Below are 25,001 nucleotides of genomic sequence, written 5' to 3' on the forward strand. Positions count from 1 at the left end.
GTGTGTTTGTTGAAGGGGCATTTGATTTAAGTATTCCGGGGTTTTTGGGCACTGTTTGATTTTATGGATTCTATGTTTAGTCTAGTGTGTCTGTTTCTATGTTTGGTTAATTGGGGTTGGGACTCTCAGTTGAAGGCAGGTGTTGTCTATTTGCCTTTGATTGAGAGTCCCATATATTAGGGTGTGTTTGTCATTTGAGGGAGATTGTTCTGTGTTTAGCCTTGTGCCTTGCCAGACTGTTTTGTTGATCGTTTGTTATTTTTGGTGTTCATTTTGAATGTATTAAACGTCAAGATGAGCATACACATACCTGCTGCATTTTGGTCTCATCACTACGACAACTGTGACACCCACCGCACATTGATTCGGTACCCCCTGTATATAGCCTCGTTATTGTGTGTTACTTTTTACTTTAGTTTATTTGGTAAATATTTCCTTAACTCTTCTTGAACTGCACTGTTGGTTAAGGGCTTGTAAGTAAGCATTTCACGGTAAGGTCTACACCTGTTGTATTCAGCGCATGTGACAAATAACATTTGATTTGATTTTGATGTTGATCACATCTTTACTAATGCTGCAGAAATGTGCTTGAAAGCAGTATCCAGAGCCATCGGATGTAGTGATCACAATATAGTAGCTATATCTAGGAAAACCAAAGTTCCAAAGGCTGGGCCTAACAGTGTATAAGAGGTCATACAATACATTTTGTAGTGATTCCTATGTTGTTGATGTAAAGAATATCTGTTGGTCCATGATGTGTAATGAGGAGTAAACAGACTTTGCACTTGACACATTTATGAAATTACTTCAGTTACCAATAAGTACGCACCCATTAAGAAAATAACTTTAAAAACTTAAATTGATGAAGAATTGAAAAACGGTATGGTTAAGAGAGATGAGGTAATGGCAAATAAGTCTGGCTGCACAACCAATTGGCAAACTTACTGCAAATTGAGAAATGTGACTAAACTGAAAAAGAAGAAACTACACTACTAAACAAAGATAAATGACAAAGAATGATAGTAAAAAGCTTTCGAGCACCTTCAATTCTGGGGAAAAAAAGGGAAACTCAGCGCCATCATTCATTATGGCTCATTCATTACAAAACCGACTGATATTGCCAACTACTTTAATACAATTTTAATGGCAAGATTAGCAAATTTAGCCATGACTTGCCAGAAAAAATATACTTGGATGTGTAGTGTCAGTGTATCTGACCAAATTATGAAAGACAAAAATTGCCATTTTGAATTCTGTGAAGTGAGTGTGGGAAGAGGTGAAAAAATGATTGCCTATCAACAATGACAAGCCACTGGGGTATGACAACTTGGATGGAACACTGATGATAATAGCCGACGATATTGCCACTCCTACTTGCCATATCTTCAATACCTTCTGAATTCTGATAAGGTTGTTAATCCAAACAGTTCCATAATGAGGAAATTCTACATGGATGTGTGTGTCAGACTCCCTGCTCTCTCTCAGTAGCGATGAGTGTGTAACATCACTGAGGAAGCGAAACAAGTAAAAAAAGCCTTATTGTAACCCGTTATAATTGCACCACCATGATATACAATAAGGCAGCGACAACAAAAAGAGAGTAACACAGTGGCGGAATAAATTCAACTACACATACATTTGTTTGATCATAAAGCAAAATCTGTCCGGTGAAGTCAGCAAAGCAAATATTGCATGTAACAAACAGTTATATCATCTGCAGCATGGTCAAGCAAGTTAATGTTTGACAGTTCACAAAACTGCTAAGGAGCACTGCCTCCGCTATTCAAGCACAACTTAAAACATTTAAACATTAAATCAACAACTTCATCAGAAAGTATTCAGACCCTTTGACTTTTCCACATTTTGTTACGTTACAGCCTTATTCTAAAATGTATTAATTTGTACAGTTGAAGTCGGAAGTTTACATACTGTGGCAGACCAGGGGGTTTGGTCAAGACGTTTACCCATATCAGACACAGACAGAGAAGGATTAGCTCATTTTCAAGGGTGTTTATTTAAATAGATCAAAAAGAAAAGGATAGGTCTCCCCTATGAGACCCTCTCCGGGATGCCGTCTTCTGGTATTCCGGATCTGGCTGTATCCTGTCGGTAACAAAAATGAACTCCCTCTTCTTACCTCTGCAACGAGCAATACCATGGGAGTCCTTACTTACTTACTTACTACTACTACTACTACTACTACTACTACTACTACTACTACTACTACTACTACTACTACTACTACTACTACTACTACTACTACTACTACTACTACTACTACTACTACTACTACTACTACTACTACTCCTCCTCCTCCTCCTCCACCACCACTCCCTATTCCCTCTTGGGTGCTGCCCTTCTGGCAGCTTTATGGGCCTTGCACAGCTGGTGAGTAATCCACCTTTGATTACTCACCAACTCCCAATTAACCCCCTTGAGGTGTGTTGGGTCATTGTCTTGTTGAAAAACAAATGATAGTCCCACTAAGCACAAACCAGATGGGATGGCATATCGCTGTAGAATGCTGTGGGAGCCATGCTGGTTAATTGTGCCTTGAATTCTAAATAAATAATTGACAGTGTCACCAGCAAAGCACCCCCACACATCACACCACCACCTCCATGCTTCATGGTGGGAACTACACATGCAGAGATAATCCGTTCACCTACTCTGCGTCTCACAAAGACACGGCAGTTGGAACCAAAAATCTCTCATTTGGACTAATCAGACAAAAGGACAGATTTCCATGGGTCTAATATCCATTGAATCTGTTTCTGATTCTGTTTCTTGGCCCAATTATTGGTGTCCTTTAGTAGTGGTTTCTTTGCAGCAAGTTGACTATGAAGGCCTGATTCACGCAGTCGCCTCTGAACTGTTGATGTTGAGATGTCTGTTACTTGAACTCTGTGAAGCATTTATTTGGGCTGCAATATGAGGTGCAGTTAATTCTAATGAACTTATCTTCTGCAGCAGAGGTAACTCTGGGTCTTCCTTTCCAATGGCTGTCCTCATGAGAGCCAGTTTCATCATAGCGCTTGATGGTTTTGCGACTGCACACGTTCAAAGTTCTTGAAATTTTACGGCTTGACTGACCTTCATGTCTTAAAGTAATGCTTATTTGCTTATTTGAGCTGTTCTTGTCATAATATGGACTTGGTCTTTTACCAAATAGAGATATCTTCTGTATACCACCCCTTCCATGTCACAGCACAACTGATTGGCTGAAACGCATTAAGAAGGAAAGTAATTCCACAAATGTACTTTTAACAAGGCACACCTGTTAATTGAAATGCATTCCAGGTGAAGTTGGTTGACAGAGTGTCCAAAGTTGTCATCAAGGCAAAGGGTGACTACTTGGAAGAATCAAAAATCAAAAATATATTGTGATGAAACATTTTTTCTGTTATTTCATTGTTTTTATTGTCTTCACTATTATTCTACAATGTAGAAAATAGTAAACATAAAGAAAAACCTTGGAATAGGTAGGTGTGTCCAACGTTTGTACTGGGACTCAATATATAAGCAACATTTCTGCTGAGGTTTATTTCTGTCTGTGATAATCCATAGATTAGGGCATAATGAATTTATTTCAATTGACTGATTTCCTTCTATGAACTGTAACTCAGTTAAGTCTTTGAAATGGATGCCTGTTGCATATATATTTTTGTTCATTATATACTGCTCAAAAAAATAAAGGGAACACTTAAACAACACATCGTAGATCTGAATGAAAGAAATAATCTTATTAAATACTTTTTTCTTTACATAGTTGAATGTGCTGACAACAAAATCACACAAAAATAATCAATAGAAATCCAATTTATCAACCCATGGAGGTCTGGATTTGGAGTCACACTAAAAATTAAAGTGGAAAACCACACTACAGGCTGATCAAACTTTGATGTAATGTCCTTAAAACAAGTCAAAATGAGGCTCAGTAGTGTGTGTGGCCTCCACGTGCCTGTATGACCTCCCTACAACGCCTGGGCATGCTCCTGATGAGGTGGCGGATGGTCTCCTGAGGGATCTCCTCCCAGACCTGGACTAAAGCATCTGCCAACTCCTGGACAGTCTGTGGTGCAACGTGGCGTTGGTGGATGGAGCGAGACATGATGTCCCAGATGTGCTCAATTGGATTCAGGTCTGGGGAATGGGCGGGCCAGTCCATAGCATCAATGCCTTCCTCTTGCAGGAACCGCTGACACACTCCAGCCACATGAGGTCTAGCATTGTCTTGCATTAGGAGGAACCCAGGGCCAACCGCACCAGCATATGGTCTCACAAGGGGTCTGAGGATCTCATCTCGGTACCTAATGGCAGTCAGGCTACCTCTGGCGAGCACATGGAGGGCTGTGCGGCCCCCCAAAGAAATGCCACCCCACACCATGACTGACCCACCGCCAAACCGGTCATGCTGGAGGATGTTGCAGGCAGCAGAACGTTCTCCACGGCGTCTCCAGACTCTGTCACGTCTGTCACGTGCTCAGTGTGAACCTGCTTTCATCTGTGAAGAGCACAGGGCGCCAGTGGCGAATTTGCCAATCTTGGTGTTCTCTGGCAAATGCCAAACGTCCTGCACGGTGTTGGGCTGTAAGCACAACCCCCACCTGTGGACGTCGGGCCCTCATACCACCCTCATGGAGTCTGTTTCTGACCGTTTGAGCAGACACATGCACATTTGTGGCCTGCTGGAGGTCATTTTGCAGGGCTCTGGCAGTGCTTCTCCTGTTCCTCCTTGCACAAAGGCGGAGGTAGCGGTCCTGCTGCTGGGTTGTTGCACTCCTACGGCCTCCTCCACGTCTCCTAATGTACTGGCCTGTCTCCTGGTAGCGCCTCCATGCTCTGGACACTATGCTGACAGACACAGCAAACCTTTTTGCCATAGCTCGCATTGATGTGCCATCCTGGATGAGCTGCACTACCTGAGCCACTTGTGTGGGTTGTAGACTCCGTCTCATGCTACCACTAGAGTGAAAGCACCGCCAGCATTCAAAAGTGACCAAAACATCAGCCAGGAAGCATAGGAACTGAGAAGTGGTCTGTGGTCCCCACCTGCAGAACCACTCCTTTATTGGGGGTGTCTTGCTAATTGCCTATAATTTCCACCTGTTGTCTATTCCATTTGCACAACAGCATGTGAAATTTATTGTCAATCAGTGTTGCTTCCTAAGTGGACAGTTTAATTTCACAGAAGTGTGATTGACTTGGAGTTACATTGTGTTGTTTAAGTGTTCCCTTTATTTTTTTGAGCAGTGTATATTACTTTCCATAGAATGAAGCAGGTATGATATGGAGCAAAGTTTATTTTGCAGAGTGCAGACTGTCATGTGAAGCTTTATATTTAGCTATCAGCACGTAAGTAGGACTTTACATGCGCAATTGTCTAATGCCTGTCAGCAACAGCGCTATGCATTCGTCATCAACTTAACCACCCCCATAGTTCATCAGCGGACACAGATTGGTCTGATGCAACTGTGATGGGAAAAGGTGGGGCTAATGCTCACGCCTTCGCAGCCCTACCAGACTGAGATCCTTGCAGCAACATTCCTGTAAGCTTGCGAGATCAGGCAGCTTAGCGAGGTTAGCTTTATTGTCCACTGTGTGAATTCTGGATTGACATGGAGGAGATTCAAAAGGCCCTGCTGCCTGCCTTCTCTGTGTGACTGGATGCCAGCCTTTTTGACTATACATAGAATGATTCATCTATGCAAATACTGATGTCATTATTAGACTGGTTACTGTAGAGAGAGAGATTAGAAACTGTGCAGATCAACTTAGTCACTGAGGTCATTGGACAATCCAAGTCATTGGACAATTCCCAGCTTCTGCAGATTCTGAGTAGGATTACACAATTCTGGTAACTTTCCCAAAGTTATGTTTTTTTCAGAAATCCTGCTTGGAGGATTCCCTTCCTGCTTATTCTTTCCTTATTTCAGGAATTCTCCAACTGGGGATGACATAGCCGGTTTGGGGCATCTGACAGCCGGTTTGCTATGGGTCTTCAGAAACGCTACTGTCCTTGGTCAATCAATGTGATGTCAAGTCTAGCCTTGGTCTAGGCCCCTGTCTGAGCATTCATGAGAAGCTTTCTTTTTTTCACTTCTAGATTTAAGAAGTTCACAGTTAAAGGGCATTTATAACTCAGCTCAGAAATATGCCTGTCATTCTAAGGTCCACTGCAGCGTTCTAAAACCTTGTAAAATTCCAGATTTTTTTTTCTCATACTTCACTTTCATGTACGTATATCCCAAGACCCATCAACTGCTGTAGAATATGTTGTTTTACTAACAGTGGCAATAACTGAAAGTTTGAGCTGCATTTATTTAAGCAAAGACTGAAGTCAGCTACTACTTTTTATGGTTAAACTCTTGAGTATGAACTTCCTACTCATATTGAATATATTGTGGGCTAATACTCATGCACATGGTTATGGAATGCTGAGTGAAGGATTTGCTATGCGAACCAGATGTGATCGAATAAAACTTCTTACACAGCTCCAGAAATTTCTCCTACCACCGTCAAAACAACAAACACTAACATTGAAATGCACGCTCTACTGGTTCCTTGGTTAGCCAAAAGGAATGCCAAAGAAGATCCACTGCAGCATTCTAAGGACCTTGTAAAATTCCTGGAAAAGGTTTCTCATACTTCACTTTCATCTACATAAACTCAGCAAAAAAAGAAATGTCTCTCTTTCAGGACCCTGTCTTTCAAAGATAATTCGTAAAAATCCAAATAACTTAACAGATCTTCATTGTAAAGGGTTTAAAAACACTGTTTCCCATGCTTATTCAATGAAACATAAACAATTAATGAACATGCACCTGTGGAACGGTTGTTAAGACACTAACTGCTTACAGAGAGTAGGCAATTAAGGTCACAGTTGTGAAAACTCAGGACACTAGAGAGGCCTTTCTACTGACTCTGAAAAACACCAAAAGAAAGATACCCAGGCTCCCTGCTCATCTGTGTGAACATGCCTTAGGCATGCTGCAAGGAGGCATGAGGACTGCAGATATGGCCAGGGCAATAAATTGCAATGTCTGTACTGTGAGATGCCTAAGACAGTGCTACAGGGAGACAGGACGGACAGCTGATCATCCTCGCAGTGTCAGACCAAGTGTAACAACAATTGCACCGGATCGGTACATCTGAACATCACACCTGCGGGACAGGTACTGGATGGCAACAACAACTGCCCGAGTTACACCAGGAATGCACAATCCCTCCATCAGTGCTCAGACTGTCCGCAATAGGCTGAGAGAGGCTGGACTGAGGGCTTGTAGGCCTGTTGTAAGACAGGTCCTCACCAGACATCACCGGCAACAACGTCGCCTATGGGCACAAACCAACCGTTGCTGGACCAGACAGGACTGGCAAAAAGTTATCTTCACTTACGAGTCGCGGTTTTGTCTCACCAGGGGTGAAGGTCGGGTTCGCATTTAGCAGGCAAAAACCTGAGAAGATTCCTTACAGGAAGTGGCCTGTCTGACCATTTCTTGGGCTTCTACATTCTCTTTATTGAAAACTGAGGATCTCTGCTGTAACGTGACACTTCCTACGGCTCCCATAGGCTCTCAGAAGGCGGCAAAAAGCTGAATGATGTCTTTGCAGCCCCTGGCTGAAAAACATTAGCGCATTTGGTAAGTGGTCGATCAGAGGACAATGAGACACGTGCACGAGGCGACACCATGTTTTTATTTTCTCTGTCTTTGAACGTAAACAGGGTTTCCCGGTCGGAATATTATCGCTTTTTTACGAGAAAAATAGCATAAAAATTTATTTTAAACAGCGTTGACATCAGATGACAACCCTAGGACATTATGTTATACAATACATGCATGTTTTGTTCAATCAAGTTCATATTTATATCAAAAACCAGCTTTTTACATTAGCATGTGACGTTCAGAACTAGCATACCCCCCGCAAACTTCCGGGGAATTCGCTAACATTTTACTAAATTACTCACGATAAACGTTCACAAAAAGCATAACAATTATTTAAAGAATTATAGATACAGACCTCCTCTATGCACTCGAAATGTCCAATTTTAAAATAGCTTTTTGGTGAAAGCACATTTTGCAATATTCTAAGTACATAGCCCAGGCATCACGGGCTAGCTATTTAGACACCCGGCAAGTTTAGCACTCACCATAATCATATTTACTATTATAAAAGTTTGATTACCTTTTGTTGTCTTCGTCAGAATGCACTCCCAGGACTGCTACTTCAATAACAAATGTTGGTTTGGTCCAAAATAATCCATCGTTATATCCGAATAGCGGCGTTTTGTTCGTGCGTTCCAGACACTATCCGAAATGGTAAAGAAGGGTCGTGCGCATGGCGCAATTCGTGACAAAAAAATTCTAAATATTCCCTTACCGTACTTCGAAGCATGTCAACCGCTGTTTAAAATCAATTTTTATGCCATTTTTCTCGTAAGAAAAGCGATAATATTCGACCCGGGAATCTCCTTTTCGGCAAACAGAGGAAAAAAATCACAAAGACGGGGGCGGTCAGGTCACGCGCCTAAGCCCAGAGTCCCTTGATCGGCCACTTGAGAAAGGCGATAATGTATTTCAGCCTGGGGCTGGGATGACGACATTCAGGTTTTTCCTGGGCTCTGAGCGCCTGTGGACGACGTAGGAAGTGTCACGTTAGAGCAGAGATCCCTTGTAAAAGATAGAGATGGCAAAGAAGTTCCAGAAATGGTCAGACAGGCCACTTCCTGTAAAGGAATCTCTCAGGTTTTGACCTGCCATTTGAGTTCTGTTATACTCACAGACACCATTCAAACAGTTTTAGAAACTTTAGGGTGTTTTCTATCCATATGTAATAAGTATATGCATATTCTAGTTACTGGGTAGGAGTGGTAACCAGATTAAATCGGGTACGTTTTTTATCCAGCCGTGTCAATACTGCCCCCTAGCCCTAACAGGTTAAAATGGTGTAAAATAGTCATATGTTTTAGAAATTGAAGTAATAACATTTCTAAGGTATTTGAATAACGCGCCAATTGATTCCACTGGCTGTTGAGTAGGTGGGACGATTTCGTCCCACCTACCCTAGAGAGGTTATGTTCAAAATAATATAGATTTTTTTTAATTCAGTGGGTGCGGCTTATATTCAGGTGCGCTCAATAGACCGGAAATTACGGTAGTGTACCACATTTGACCAGAACTAAGTCTCCTAGTGGGCTGTCATGATAACAGTCTAACAGCAGCCTACTGCTGGCTGGCTGTAGTGCTGTAGTGTGGTGTTGTATGTTAATCAGTTTGATTTCATAATTGATATTGTGTGAAGGCAGAAAGAGAGAGAGGGCACAGGGCCACAGAGTGGATCCACACACACCAAATGGCTGGGTCGGGTCACATGCCTGTGCACAGAGGTCACTGTGATGTATGAACCCTATTCAGCACTGATCTGACTCTAATCTTTGGCAGCACATAGCGTGTGTGTGTCTCAATTTAAATCGATAACTCCATGCAAAGTGTTGACAGTAACACCAGCCCAAACTGGCCGTGACACGGATGCTAAAATCATGGCAGAACAATTATCCTCTGTCCTAGTGCCATTTTGTTTTTTACTGATATGTTCTGGTGCTTCAGATTTTCACATTAAACCTTCACCTTTTAAAGCTGTTCAGATTGGAATTAATTTTGACATGATGAGAGGCTTAAAATGGTATTTTATGTGACTCAATGCTTTAGTGTAACATTCAGTGGTCATGGTCATATGACATCAATTAAAGAGTGTCTTCTCCTTTCCATAAAACCAATGATGCATAATATAATGAGTTTACACAACCTTTCTCAGGCATTAAACCTTGTCACCATGTCCAGATAGATATGTCTAATGTAGAACAGATATGCTTGTCTGAGTCATTTAGAATAAGGAGTCAGGGCAGTTCTATTTATTGCATTTCTATCTGCAACATTTCGTCATCCCTGTCTTCTGCAGACTGTATGAATGTGCAACCACAGAATTATAATTCGATTTTTTTTAATAAATATATATTTAAGGTATTAAGTAAAATGCGTTTATTTGAATGGCACTCCCTGACGAAGGCCATGCAGACAAATGCACCAGAGTTATTTAATCTATGCATTATAATTATTACACTACCATTCAAACATTTGCGTTCACTTAGAATTGTCCTTGTTTTCCATGAAAGCATACATGAAATGAGTTGCAAAATGATTAGGAAATATAGTCAAGGTTATAAATAATGATTTTTTTTAATTGAAGGCCAGCTTCCCGGAGTCGCCTCTTCACTGTTAACGTTGAGACTGGTGTTTTGCGGGTACTATTTGTCATGACGTTGGCCTGTGGGTAAGGTTTATGACCCCCCCCCCATAAATACCTTTCTCTCTTCCCCTCTCTGAATCTACTGAAGGACGTGAATAGCCTGTGTTAAATATAGAGAGTCTGGGAACATCAAACAAATGGGGAAAAGGAACCATATTTTGTTAATAAAACCAGTTGGAAATATGCTTGATAACGTAATGAGTATGGATTTCATTTCAGTTGTCATATGAGACATTATGATTGATGACAGGACGACATAAACTGTACCTGGGAAAGTATCCACCCTCTAGTTATCAGAGTCACATGGAATTGTTATGCAATTGAAATGTTTGATATTGAAAATGTTTGTTAGGAGATTAAATGTAATTTTAGCTTCCAAACGAGAGAATTGGGTTTTCATAAGGAAAGTGCCCTGCTCGATCAGTGGCCCAACCCTGTGAAGAGACAGCGGTTATAAACAATGAAACACCTCCCTCCCCCTCTCCACTATATAATCCTTTGACGAAAAGATAACCAGGTAGTTCCAGTACGGGAGGTCTGCAGCCTCTACGTTAGAAGGACACACATGTCAAGTACAGAACTAAGCCAACCTCGGCGTGAGCTTTGGTGGCGAATGGTATGAACTTTGAGCTTATTCACTACAGAAGTGCTACTTCCTAGCCGTTGAGTTAGCAGCGGCCGCTGCTTACGTGGGCTAGGAAAGGACGGACGACGGATCCAGTCTAACAGACGGACGAAGATACCACCACTTATCCAATTTACCACCAGAGACATTCTTAAGAGTTTACAGGAAGATCTGTTGGCCAACCCGGCCAGCATCTACGACCAATCTACCGAAGCGCAGCTCAGAGTAAATATTTATTGCATTTTCCTTTTCCAAATGGGCGGTAATTTAGAATGCATAAGATAATGTATTTACGATAGCATAGCTGCTGTTTCTCTGTTCCTAAATCTTCCCGCTCTTTCATTCAAGCCCAACCCCCTTTCCTTTGTGTAACCAGCTTTCATACAGGTTCCGTTCACCAGGGACGTTTTCTGTATGACATCATTGTATTCTGTGTATTTGTAATTCTGTGTGATTAGTTAGGTATTTAGTAAATAAATAATTAAACCCAATTTGGTATTGCTGATTCAACTTGTTAGCCAGGGTTCGTGAAGATAACCAAGAATTTACAACTTTCATTATGAGACTGAAAATAAGACAAGGGTTAACATTGACTGCTATCGATGTAAAATATTACTAAGTATTTTAAGAGTTTATTCGGAAGATAACGGCTCTATAAACGTTCTTCCGTGGTGCCCCGACTTTCTAGTTAATTACATTTACATGATTAGCTTAATCAGGTAATATTAATTACAGAGAAATCATTTTATAAGTTAGCATGTCATATCACTTAATCCGGCATAGCCAAAGACACGACATATTTAATGAAGGTGCCAGTTGAGGACTTGTGAGGCGTCTGTTTCTCAAACTAATGTCCTCTAGCTCAGTTGTGCACCGGGGCCTCCCACTCCTCTTTCTATTCTGGTTAGAGCTGTTCTGTGAAGAGAGTAGTACACAACGTAGTATGAGATCTTCCATTGGTTGGCAATTTCTCACATGGAATAGCCTTCATTTCTCAGAACAAGAACAGACTGACGAGTTTCAGAAAAAAGTATTTGTTTCTGGCCATTTTGAGCCTGTAATCGAACCCACAAATGCTGATGCTCCAGATACTCAACTAGTCTAAAGAAGGCCAGTTTTATTGCTTCTTTAATCACAACTACAGTTTTCAGCTGTGCTAACATAATTGCAAAAGGGTTTTCTAATGATCAATTAGCCTTTTAAAATGATAAACTTGAATTAGCTAACACAACGTGCCATTGTAACACAGGAGCGACAGTTGCTCATAATGGGCCTCTGTACACCTATGTAGATATTCCATTCAAAATCAACCATTTTCCAGCTACAATAGTCATTTACAACATTAACAATGTCGACACTGTATTTCTGATCAATTTGATATAATGGACAAAAAAAATGTTTTTCTTTAAAAAACAAGGACATCTCTAAGTGACCCCAAACTTTTGAATGGTAGTGTATATGAAGTTATTATATGGAGAGTGCCTTGATCCTCTTCTGTTTTTGATGACCAATTTGCCCCTTTTACCTTTTATCTACATAGACCTACTATTGTGTACCCTAGCAGCACTTCCCTTTATTCATTTTTCTATAAGGTTTTAAAGGTCCAATGCAGTAATTTTCATCTCAATATATTATTTCTGGGTAACAATTAAGTACCTTACTGTGATTGTTTTCAATTAAAATTGTAAAGCAATTTACAAAAATAGCTTTTTAGCAAAGAGCAATTTCTCAAGCAATAATTGTGCTAGGACTGTCTGGGAGTGGTCTGAGCGGGGAGGGTAAAACTGGCTGTTGGTGGCAGAGAGAATTGGAACTCTTTCTTATTGGTCTATTAACTACACTGAACAAAAATATAAAAGCAAGATGCAACAATTTATATGATTTTACTGAGTTACAGTTCATATAAGGAAATCAGTAATTTTAAATAAATTCATTATGCCCTAATCTATGGTTTACACATGACTGGGAATCCAGATATGCATGTGATGGTCACAGATACCTTAAAAATATAGGTAGGGGTGTAGATCAGAAAAACAGTCAGTATCTGGTGTGACCACCATTACCCTTATGCAGCGGGGGGCAGGTAGCCTAGCCTTTAAGAGTGTTGGGCCTGTAACCAAAAGGTTGCTGGTTTGAATCCCAGATCTGTTGATGTGCCCTTTAGCCCTTAACCCATTTGTAAGTCACTCTGGATAAGAGTCTCTGCTAAATTTACTCAAATGTAAAGCTAAAATGCAGCGTGACATATCTCCTTCGCATAGAGTTGATCAGGCTGTTGATTGTGGCCTGTGGAATGTTGTCCCACTCCTCTTCAATGGCTGTGCGAAGTTTCTGGATATTGGCAGGATCTGGACTACTCTGTCGTACACGTTGATCCAGAGCATCCCAAACAAGCTCAATGGGTGACATGTCTGGTGAATATGCAGACCATAGAAGAACTGGGACATTTTCAGCTTCAAGGAATTGTGTACACATGATTGTGACATAGGGTCGTACATTACCAAATCAAATGTTATTTGTCACATGCGCCGAATACGACAGGTGTAGGTAGACCTTACAGAGAAATGCTTACTTACAAGCCCTTAACCAACAATGCTTTAAGAAGTTAAGAAGAAAAACGTGTTAAGTAAAAAATAGATAAGTAAAAGTTACAAATAATTAAACAGCAGCAGTAAAATAACAATTGCGAGGCTATATACAGGGGTTACCAGTTCAGAGCCAATGTGCGGGGGCACCGGTTAGTCGAGGTAATTGAGGTAATATGTACATGTAGGTAGAGTTAAAGTGACCATGCATGGATAATAAACAGAGAGTAGCAGAAGCGTAAAAGAGGGGCCAGGGTGGCCCTTTGATTATCATGCTGAAACATGAGGTGATGGCAGCAGATCTTTGTGCATTCAAATTGCCATTGATAAAATGCAATTGTGTTTGTTGTGTGTAGCTTATGCCTGCCCATAGTATAACCCCACCGCCCCCATGGGGCACTCAGTTTCACAACGTTGACATCAGCAAACCGCTCACCCACACGACGCCATACACGCTGTCTGCCATCTGCCCGGTACAGTTGAAACCGGGATTCATCCTTGAAGTGCACACTTCTCCAGCATGCCAGTGGCCATCGAAGGTGAGCCTTTGCCCACTGAAATTGGATACGACGCCGAACTGCAGTGAAGTCAAGACCCTGGTGAGGACGACAAGCACGCCGATGAGCTTCCCTGAGGCTGTTTCTGACAGTTTGTGCAGAAATTCTTTAGTAATGCAAACTCACAGTTTCATCAGCTATCCGGGTGGCTGGTCTCAGACGGTCCCACAGGTGAAGAAGCTGATGTGGAGATCCTGGGCTGGCGTGATTACATGTGGTCTGTGGTTATGAGGCCGGTTGGATGTACTGCCAAATTATCTTAAACGACGTTGGAGGTAGTTTATGGTAGAGAAATTAATATTAAATTCTCTGACAACAGCTCTGGTGGACATTCCTGCAGTCAGTGTGCCAATTGACGGCGGTCATCTCCTGGGTAGAGGGAGGCTCGGGACAGACTGTTAGCAAGGTGAGCATGGAGCCTCAGACTGTCGCTGGAGCATCAGCTCTGCTCCTACCAGCCCCTAGTCTGCTGCACCTTTATACAACATGCATGGGAAGGATATAGAAATTAGATACATAGAACTGAGTTTCCAGTGTCTCCTGATCCATCTGTCTCAGCCTACAGTATTTATGCTGCAGCAGTTTGTGTCCGGGGGCTAGTGTCAGTCTGTTATATCTGGAGTATTTCTCCTGTATTATCCAGTGTCCTGTGTGAATGTAAGTATGCTATCTCTAATTTTCTTTCTTTCTTTCTCTCTCTCAGAGGACCTGAGCCCTAGGACCATGCCTCAGGGCTACCTGGCCTCATGACTCCTTGCTGTCCCCAGCCTACCTGGCCGTGCTGCTGCTCCAGTTTCAACTGTTCTGCCTGCGGCTATGGAATCCTGACCTGTTCACCGGATGTGCTACCTGTCCCAGACCTGCTGTTTTCAACTCTCTAGAGACAGCAGAAGCTGTAGAGATACTCTGAATGATCGGCTATGAAAAGCCAACTGACATTTACTCATAAGGTGCTGACCTGTTGCACCCTCGACAATCACTGTGATTATTATTTGACCCTGCTGGTCATCTATGAACATTTGAACATCTTGGCCATGTTCTGTTATAATCTCCACCCGGCACAGCCAGAAGAGGACTGGCCACCCCTCATAGCCTGGTTCCTTTCTAGGTTTCTTCCTAGGTTTTGGCCTTTCTAGGGAGTTTTTCCTAGCCACCGTGCTTCTACACCTGCATTGCTTGCTGTTTGGGGTTTTAGGCTGGGTTTCGATACAGCACTTTGTGACATCAGCTGATGTAAGAAGGGCTTTATAAATAAATTTGATTTGATTTGCTCACATCCACTATCACACTCACTATCACACCTCAAATCTAAGGTAGCCTCCCTACCTCTCAGGCTTAGAGCTGGATCAAAGCTGTCTCCTTGAATTGTGTCTTTGTGAAACACAGCTACTGCATGATTCAGATAGAACACGTAGGCCTAATTTACAGCACAACACAGTACAGTATGTGTTTGTAACTCAACCTCTTCTTACTCTGTAGACTGTTTTCCTTCCCCACTGTAGAATTTATTTTGTCCTGAATTTGTGAAGATGATGAACGAGCCATGTGCTGCCTTAACTGTTCCTTCTTCAATAATGGTGAGACTCATTACATCGATGCGTTTCACACAGGCTACTAGAGCGAACTGATTAGAGACTGGTTGTGGAAGTGAGGGTTATGTCAGTGGAATGGAATGGGTCTTTCCTCTCCTCTTCAGATCTGGGTTCAAACCGTATTTGCTTTTATTTGAATCATTTAGCTGTTCATACATACAGTTGAAGTCAGAAGTTTACATACACTTAGGTTGGAGTCATTAACAAAACTCATTTTTCAACCACTCCACAAATTTCTTGTTAACAAACTATAGTTTTGGCAAGTCGGTTAGGACATCTACTTTGTGCATGACACAAGTAATTTTCTCCAACAATTGTTTACGTAGAGATTATTTCACTTATAATTCACTGTATCACAATTCCAGTGGGTCAGAAGTTTACATACACTAAGTTGACCGTGCCTTTAAACAGCTTGGAAAATTCCCGAAAATGATGTCATGGCTTTAGAAGCTTCTGATAGGCTAATTGACATAATTTGAGTCAATTGGAGTTGTACCTATGGCCGTATTTCAAGGCCTACCTTCAAACTCAGTGCCTCTTTGCTTGACATCATGGGAAAATCAGAAGAAATCAGCCAAGACCTCAGAAAAAAGTCTAGTTCATCCTTGGGAGCAATTTCCAAACGTCAGAAGTTACCACGCTCATTTGTACAAACATAATACGCCAGTATAAACACCTTGCTTTGCTGCAGGAGGGACTGGTGCACTTCACAAAATAGATGGCATCATGAGGGAGGAAAATTGTGGATATATTGAAGCAACATCTCAAGACATCAGTCAGGAAGTTAAAGCTTGGTCTCAAATAGGTCTTCCAAACGGACAAACACCCCAAGCATACTTCCAAAGTTGTGGCAAAATGGGCCGGTCATCCTGCTAGGCTAACACGTCTGTCTGTTGTTTTGTCTGTTGCCGTCTATTGCTGTAGCGACAATGACGACAATCTCTACGGTTATTGGTATAGGTATGATGCCTCTGGGTCTGTACATCTACACACACTCCTGTGTGGAGGCAGGCACCATCAGAATGCCTTACTTTAATATTGGTAGTGACCTTTTGGTTCTTTCACATTTCAATAAATTGCAGTTTTATTATTTTTTTGCCGTCTTGATGTTTTGAATCTTCTCTCTCTTCGGACTCACTATTTACTTCTCTCTCTTTCTCTCGCTCTCATTCTCTCTCAGGTTTTCCATCTGACTCTTTAACTATTTAACACTGGGGAGTGCAGTGTGATAAACTCCGTAGGTCAGAAATTGTAAGATTCTTCAAATGCATTGGAATGGAATAAAAGTTCACCAGCAGTCTATGATTAGGGCTTGAAACGAGGGCTACGTAACATGTTGGACATTTGGAGTCATACTTCTGGTCTGATGTTATTCAATATGTATTAACTGCCATGTAGGCCTATGTATAAACATATTTTTTTAGGCATCACTCTGATCACCTTGGTAGTCCCTGTAGCGTTGGGTGTTTTTGTGAACTACAAGTGGCCCAAAGCAGCAAGGAAGATCTTCGAGGTATGTCTAATCTGTCTACTTTTTAGTATCTTATTGTCATGCTACAAATCCTCAGACATTGGCCCTTTACTGGCATCCCTGTCTGTCTATCTCACGCTCTCTGTAGGTGGGTACTGTGGTTGGAAGTCTTCTCCTGACGGTAGTAGGAATTGAAGGGGCTGTTTTCTACCGAGGGTCATGGCATACCTCCATTCATTTTATGAGCCATCTTCCTTCTGATAGGCTACAGTGCCTTGTTCATCATCGCTGTCATCGTAAGGGAGCCATGGCAGAGGTGAGAGGTCAGAAAATATCAGGGCCCATATTCACAAAGTGTTGTAGTGTATGAGTGCTGATCTAGGACAGGGGTCACCAACCTTTTCTGAGTCAAGATCACTTTCTGAGTCAAAATGCAAACTGACATATACCTCTAAGATGTTCTATTTATAAGACTTAAACTTAAGCCTATGCAACATTAACCTATTAAAAACAGTACTGTATCAATGAGGTTTGTGCAGTAGGCTATAGGCCCAATACATGATCACTGCATATTGGTTTTAATTCAATTTCCCTGCCAATGCATTATTGTTCTGGCCATTTACAAAATATACACTACCGTTCAAAAGTTTGGGTCACTTAGAAATGTCCTTGGTTTTGAAAGAAAAGTAAACACTTTTGTCCATTAAAATAACATCAATTTGATCAGAAATACAGTGTAGACATTGTTAATGTTGTAGATGACTATTGTAGCTGGAAATAGAAGATTTTTTATGTAATATCTACATATGCGTACAAAAGGCCCATTATGAACTACCATCACCCCTGTGTTCCAATGGCACGTTGTGTTAGCTAATCCATGTTTAGCATTTTAAAAGGCTAATTGATCATTAGAAAACCCTTTTGCAATTATGTTAGCACAGATGAAAGCTGTTGTCGGGATTAAAGAAGCAATAAAACTGGCCTTTAGACTAGTTGAGTATCTGGAGCATCAGCATTTGTGGGTTCGATTACAGGCTTAAAATGGCTAGAAACAAATAACTTTCTTCTGAAACTCGTCAGTCTATTCTATTCAATGCTAGAAATTGCCAAGAAACTGAAGATCTCATACAACGCTGTGTACTACTCCGTTCACAGAACAGCACAAACTGACTCTAACCAGAATAGAAAGAGGAGTGGGAGGCCCCGGTGCACAACTGAGCAAGAGGACATTAGAGTATCTAGTTTGAGAAACAGACACCTCACAAGTCCTCAACTGGCAGCTTCATTAAATAGTACCCATAAACACCAGTCTCAATGTCAAAAGTGAAGAGGCGACTCCGGGAAGCTGGCCTTCTAGGCAGAGTTGCAAAAAAAAAGCCATATCTCAGACTGGCAAACAAAAAGAAAAGATGAAGATCTTGCCATGTGTGATAGCAAGTGGCATATTATTCATAAGAAACTCGGTTTCCTACTATAGGTAGTTGGCTGCATAGTGATAGCAACATTGTAACTCCTTAATGCAATTACAATTCCCTTCTGCCTGGTAAGGGACCTCCTATATGTGCACATGTGCACCAACATTTTTTATGGGCAAAATCATAGAATTACATATATAATTGGTACCTATTTATTCCTATTCCAAAAAATAAGTGGTAAGCCTACCTGTTTGATAGACACAATTATGCTATCCATAGATGTGGGTATAGCCAAATACTACAATATCATGTCATGCACTGATGAAATATCTATGTGTCTGGGAAGGGCTTGGTGTGTTCGGTTAAAACCAGGGATTGAATTGAGTGAGGGTATCACATACCCTTTGTTAAAGAAAAGGGAAAAAATTATATATTTTGTTTGCTTTATATTTTGAAATAAATACATGAAACGTATCCAAATTATATTAAGCGTTCTATAACAATGCTTAACTCGGTGATGCCTTATGGTAGAAACAACCTCTAAAATGCCCGTGGAAGACGTGACTCCGATGCATATGGGGATATATTGATTCCCCTCTATGACATTCTGAAGCTGAGCTGCAGCGTATAATATTAGAGGAGATTTTAAAAAAATACTTTGCTATTCTGTCCCTATTAATTTAGCTTTTCTCTTTCTGAAAAGAGAAGATGTTTGTTTAAACCCAGGCAGCTTTTAGGGAAGCACTTCTGTTGTTGTGTTATACAACGAGTAGCCAGCAGTTGAAGCTTACATTTTTCTGCGTCAGTAGAGCCTGTCTGGGTGGAAAGTTCACTTTTGAAAATACCATGCTTAAATTCATTAGGATGTCTAAGATGTAATTATTTGCAAACAAGACACTCTGGTTTGACATTGAGAAATATGGTAAGAATGCCTATATATCTGTCCATTATTTCCTGAAACTTCTATTTTGTGTGGGGTAGGGGTATTCATATTTTTGTCTTGCCAAGGGCGGCAGAACGTCCAGGACCGGCCCTGTCTAGGACCTTATTTACTGTATCTTACAAAGTCAATGATGACAACTGCGCTGTGGTGGAAGTCGACCACATCTCCCATAAAGCATTGCAAATTACAACATCTTTGCCAAAACGAATCGAATTGGTTATTTCTTCACTGCAAGAAATGAGTTTGGATTGAAGTGTGCATGGATTTGTACAAGCTAAGGTAACAGAAAAAATACATTTGTTTCATGTAGATTTTCTCAAAGTGTCCATGTATTAAATGTGCAGCAAGGCTGACATTAATTAGTTTCCTCCACATCTTGCATGAGTGATTTGATGTCAACAAGTTCAAGATATTGTCAGTTAGCAAGCTAACGTTAGCCAACTTTCCTTGTTGTTAGCTAGCAAAAATATACGGCAATAGCTAACTATTTTAGGATTCCCATACTACTACTGACTTACTTGCACTGCAAAATAAGAGAGACGCAGACTTTCTGACATCCAACGTTAGACGCTTGCAACCTGTAAAGTTAGTTAGCCAATGAAGGTAACGTTTGCTAGCTAGTTAGCTCTAGCATCCTATTTACCTAGCTAGCATTAGCATGTTAGCTAGCGTAACAATAAACATAACTAGGTGAGTTTATTTGGTTGAACACATAAATATGAAACAGGTGGATAGTTGGCTAGCTATGGTTTGGTTGGTTGCCAAAGACTAACTAGCATAGTAAGCAAGGTGTAGCTTGTTGGTTGTCTGCTAAATGACGTAAATGTCCAGAATGTCAACTTTACCTTCTCAATGCCATTTGTCTATAAGCCCTGAGACATGCTGTAATTGCTCTCTGGCCATGTGTTACGGAACATACGGTCATACTGTAACAACAGTGCTGTTTTTTACATATTCAGTCTTCAACCTCATTCAGAGAGATATCTATTGTTGGATGGGTCAGGGTAACTTTAACACATGGCAATGGGACACATCTGTTTAGTAAAATCATGGTGGATGAGACAGGGCAGCCTAATTTAACCTATTGCAGAGAGACTCACAAAAGTAGGTTGCTATGGTGGCGTGTTTGCTTTGTGTGCGTCTCATGGCTACACATGTCACTTTGCACAGTGGAAATCCCTGATTCACTGCTGGCACACTGTCAAACAGTTGGCAATGAGCCTAGTCTCTTGCTCGCACACACACACGGATAGAAAACCCCAACTGTTGGTGGACTGAATTTCAATAAGGGTATGGGTGCAGTGCACTTGCTTTCAACCCCAGTACCAGTCAAAAGTTTGGACACACCTACTCATTGAAGGGTTTTTCTTTATTTTTACTATTTTCTACATTGTTGAATGAAATCAAAACTATCAAAGCTATGAAATAACACATGGAATGATGTAGTAACCACGAAACTGTTAATCAAATCAAAATATATTGTTATTTTAGATTCTTTAAAGTAGCCACCCTTTGCCTTGATGACAGCTTTGCACACTTGGCATTCTCTCAACCAGCTTCACCTGGAATGCTTTTCCAATAGCCTTGAAGGAGTTCCCACATATGCTGAGCTTTTGTTGGCTGCTTTTCTTTCACTCTGCGGTCCAACTCATCCCAAACCATCTCAATTGGGTTGAGGTCGGGTGATTGTGGAGGCCAGGTCATCTGATGTAGCACTCATCACTCTGCTTCTTGGTCAAATAGCCCTTACACAGCTGGGAGGTGTGTTGGGTCATTGTCCTGTTGAAAAACAAATGATAGTCCCAATAAACACAAACCAGATGGGATGGCATATCGCTGCAGAATGCTGTGGTAGCCATGCTGGTTAAGTGTGCCTTGAATTCTAAATAAATCACTGACAGTGTCACCAGCAAAGCACCATCACACCTCCTCCTCCATGCTTCACGGTGGGAACCACACATGCAGAGATCATCCGTTCACCTACTCTGTGTCTCACAAAGACATGGCGGTTGGAACCAAAAATCTCAAATGTGGACAGATTTCCACCAGTCTAATGTCCATTGCTTGTGTTTCTTGGCCCAAGCAAGTCTCTTCTTATTGGTCCTTTTAGTAGTGGTTTCTTTGCAGCAATTTGACCATGAAGGCCTCATTCACGCAGTCTCCTCTGAACAGTTGATGTTGAGATGTCTGTTACTTGAACTCTGAAGTGTTTATTTGGGCTGTAATCTGAGGCTGGTAACTCTAATAAATGTTTCCTCTGCAGCAAAGGTAACTCTGGGTCTTCCTTTCCAGTGGTTGTCTTCATGAGAGCCAGTTTCGTCATAGCGCTTGATGGTTTTTGTGACTGCACTTGAAGAAACTTACAAAGTTCTTGACATTTTCCGGATTGGCTGACCTTCATGTCATGCCTGTTGTTTCTCTTTGCTTATTTGAGCTGTTCTTGACATAATATGGACTTGGTCTTTTACCAAATAGATCAATCCTCTGTATATCATCCTGATTGGCTCAAATGCATTAAGGGAATTCCACAAATTAACTTTTAACAGGGCAAACCTGTTAATTGAAATGCATTCCAGGTGACTACCCCATGAAGCTGGCTGAGAGAATGCCAAGTGTGTGCAAAGCTGTCATCAAGGCAAAGGGTGGCTACTCTCAAATATAAAATACACTTTCTTTGGTTACTACATGGTTTCATAAATTTTATTATATAATGTAGAAAATAGTAAAACATAAATAACTCTTGAACGAGTAGGTGTCCAGACTTTTGACTCGTACTGTATGTAATTTTCAATACACTCATTGCCCATAGTTTTATCAGTATATGTCTTTTAGACAGACTTAGATGGGATGGTTTCTAGATTTCATGAGTTGTCAAGGAAATAAAGAGCCTTTTTAAAATGTTTTATTTAACTAGGCAAGTCAGTTAAGAACACATAGTTATTAACAATGACGGCCTACACCGGCCAAACCCGGATGACGCTGGGCCAATGACTTCCAATCACGGCCGGTTGTGATACAGCCTGGATTCGTACCAGGGTGTCTGTAGTGACACATCTAGCGCTGAGATGCAGTGCCTTAGACCACTCTACCACTCGGGTGCCCTTTGCCCACATTGTCTCTGCAGTATATGTCTTCTGCCCTTTTAGAGCTCGGTAAAATACTGAGGGGGGGGGTGTTGTCACATGGAATCTATTCAGCGCTAGAAAGCTCACTAGAGGCCAGATAATCTGTCAAGTGTGGGTGGAAATGTGTTCTCGTTTGTGATGCTCCATTTTCAAGCTGTGCCATATCTGTTTGGCAGGAGAGAGAGACCTCACACTGGGCTGGGGCTCAATGGCATCTGTCCTACATCTCTCTATTGCCAACAGTGTCATCATACATTGAGCCTCCTGTGAGAATTAGCCTGACCTCTTTTTCCATTGAGTGTGCACTTGTGAGGGAGAGAACAGACTCAACTTGAACATTTGGTTAGTTGTAGGCCAAATGTACTGTTCTAAAGTCCTCTACCTTCTCACAAGCTTTCTGAATTGTCCTGATAGGGCAATTCGATAGTAACAGAATTGTGCTGAGACTCAGATTGTTCACTTTTAAAATGTATGCCAAACAAAAACTATTGATTTCAAAGTTCAACAAACCATACAACTCCATGCACAAGGACTAGTTTTAACAATTTACATTTTACAAAAACACATTTACACAGTTCTTCCAGTAATGTAAAATGTGGTAAAACAATTTCTGTAAAATCTCTCTGTGACCACGTTTTTCCAATTAAAGATTCAACGGTGTCTGCAGAAATAATGGGGTGTCAGCCAGGATGTCAGTTAGCCGGCAATTTAGCCGGCTTTGACTTTTTAATTAAAACTGTTGCCGGCCAAAGTACTGGCAGGAAAGAAAATACTATTGCAAAATAATGTTTTTTATTTATTAATAGAAAACCAGTTGACCTAAATACCATCATGCTTATTGGTCTAATTTGCATAATTTAGTGGAGTTAAATTGGTCTGTGTATTTTTGTTAGTCATCATGTCCCATTCAAGTGCATGCAAGAAGCTATTAGTGCGTCACCCACTACTACAATGTGAGCTGGAGGCAGTATGTATTTTGAGATCATTCTTAATTGTTTGAAACTTGAATGTTTTATTTCATGTTATGAGGCATGTCTTACCTTGTTTAAGGAAGGATCAAATGACTCCAACTGGGTCATCGAGAGGGATCAGCCAATGAATTATACTTGTGAAGAAGAAAATTGGAGATGGCCTCAATGGCATTGTCCATGCTCTGACGCCTTAATTAGACAGTTTTTTACTCATTCTTTTTTTCTGCCTTATTCCAAAAATACTTATTATTGAATTGATGCGTCCTCCTTCAGCTTATTGAACTTTTATGCATGTAACTGCGTATGACATTGATCTACAAGTCAGATAACTGTTTGCACAGTGCGGGAGATGCAGCTGCTCGAGCCAACGAGAGGTAGGCCTATCATATCCCTTTTTCAAATATTCGTAGGCTACGTCTGCACGGCACCTTTAGCATTCAGATGTTTTTAAAATGGCTTTTGCAATAGTAAATCATGGGGTTTATTTATTGAGGGACAACCCATGTAATTTGCTGAGTCATTGTTACCAAAATGCTGTGTAGGCTACTGGAGTGGACACATCTCACATCTTGCTGATTGCACTTCTAACTACTGATTGGGGCTTTTTGACTGCCAGATTCGCCGCATGAAATGTTTTTGGTAGTTCTCCCTTAAACAGTAATTTTTACATGAACAGGGTAAAGGTGTAATTTCATAACAAGGGCAGCAATACTTTTTGCGAGCCGTACCGTTGGGAACTGTAAAGTTCCAAACGGTCAAAACCATTTGCTTTTGAGACGGGTGAAATCTGAAGCTGTTATAAAAATTGTCTATTACCAGTCAAAGTTTGGACACGCCTACTCATTCATTTTTTAAATTTTTTTTTTTTACTGTTTTCTACATTGTAGAATAATAGTGAAGACAAACTAAGAAATAACATGTATAGGAATCATGTAGTAACCAAAAAAGTGTTAAACAAATCAAAATATATTTGAGATTCTTCAAAGTAGCCACCCTTTGCCTTGATGACAGCTTTGCAAACAATTGGCATTCTCTCAACCAGCTTCATGAGGTAGTCACCTGGAATGCATTTCAATTAACAGGTGTGCCTTGTTAAAAGTACATTTGTGGAATTTCTTTCTTAATGAGTACACACATTTTCATTTCCCCACTGTATCAGACCAAAAAAAACCATATCAGTATGGCTCTAGTCATAGATCATTTCTCAAGATAAATGATGACATATTAATAGGTCAAAAACGTTTTATCTGCTACATGACAAGTTAACCTGTTACGGCTAGGGGGCAGTATTGACACGGCTGGATAAAAAAACATACCCGATTTAATCTGGTTACCACTCCTACCCAGTAACTAGAATATGCATATACTTATTACATATGGATAGAAAACACCCTAAATGTTCTAAAACT

The 25,001-nt window shown here is 40.9% G+C and overlaps 1 protein-coding gene across 1 annotated transcript in view; it reads left to right on the forward strand.

Annotated features, from left to right (window-relative positions):
* Positions 1-14,038: 14,038 nt before the first annotated feature.
* The window catches only part of LOC106560722 (kelch-like protein 8), a 30,482-nt gene continuing 19,519 nt past the window's right edge, over positions 14,039-25,001 (forward strand). Inside the window, exon 1 of the mRNA XM_045699135.1 lies at positions 14,039-14,057. Within this exon, the coding sequence (XP_045555091.1) occupies positions 14,039-14,057 (19 nt within the window). The remainder of the gene's footprint in view (positions 14,058-25,001) is intronic.

Source organism: Salmo salar, chromosome ssa01, assembly GCF_905237065.1.
Source record: "Salmo salar chromosome ssa01, Ssal_v3.1, whole genome shotgun sequence".
In the NCBI taxonomy this organism is placed as follows: domain Eukaryota; kingdom Metazoa; phylum Chordata; class Actinopteri; order Salmoniformes; family Salmonidae; genus Salmo; species Salmo salar.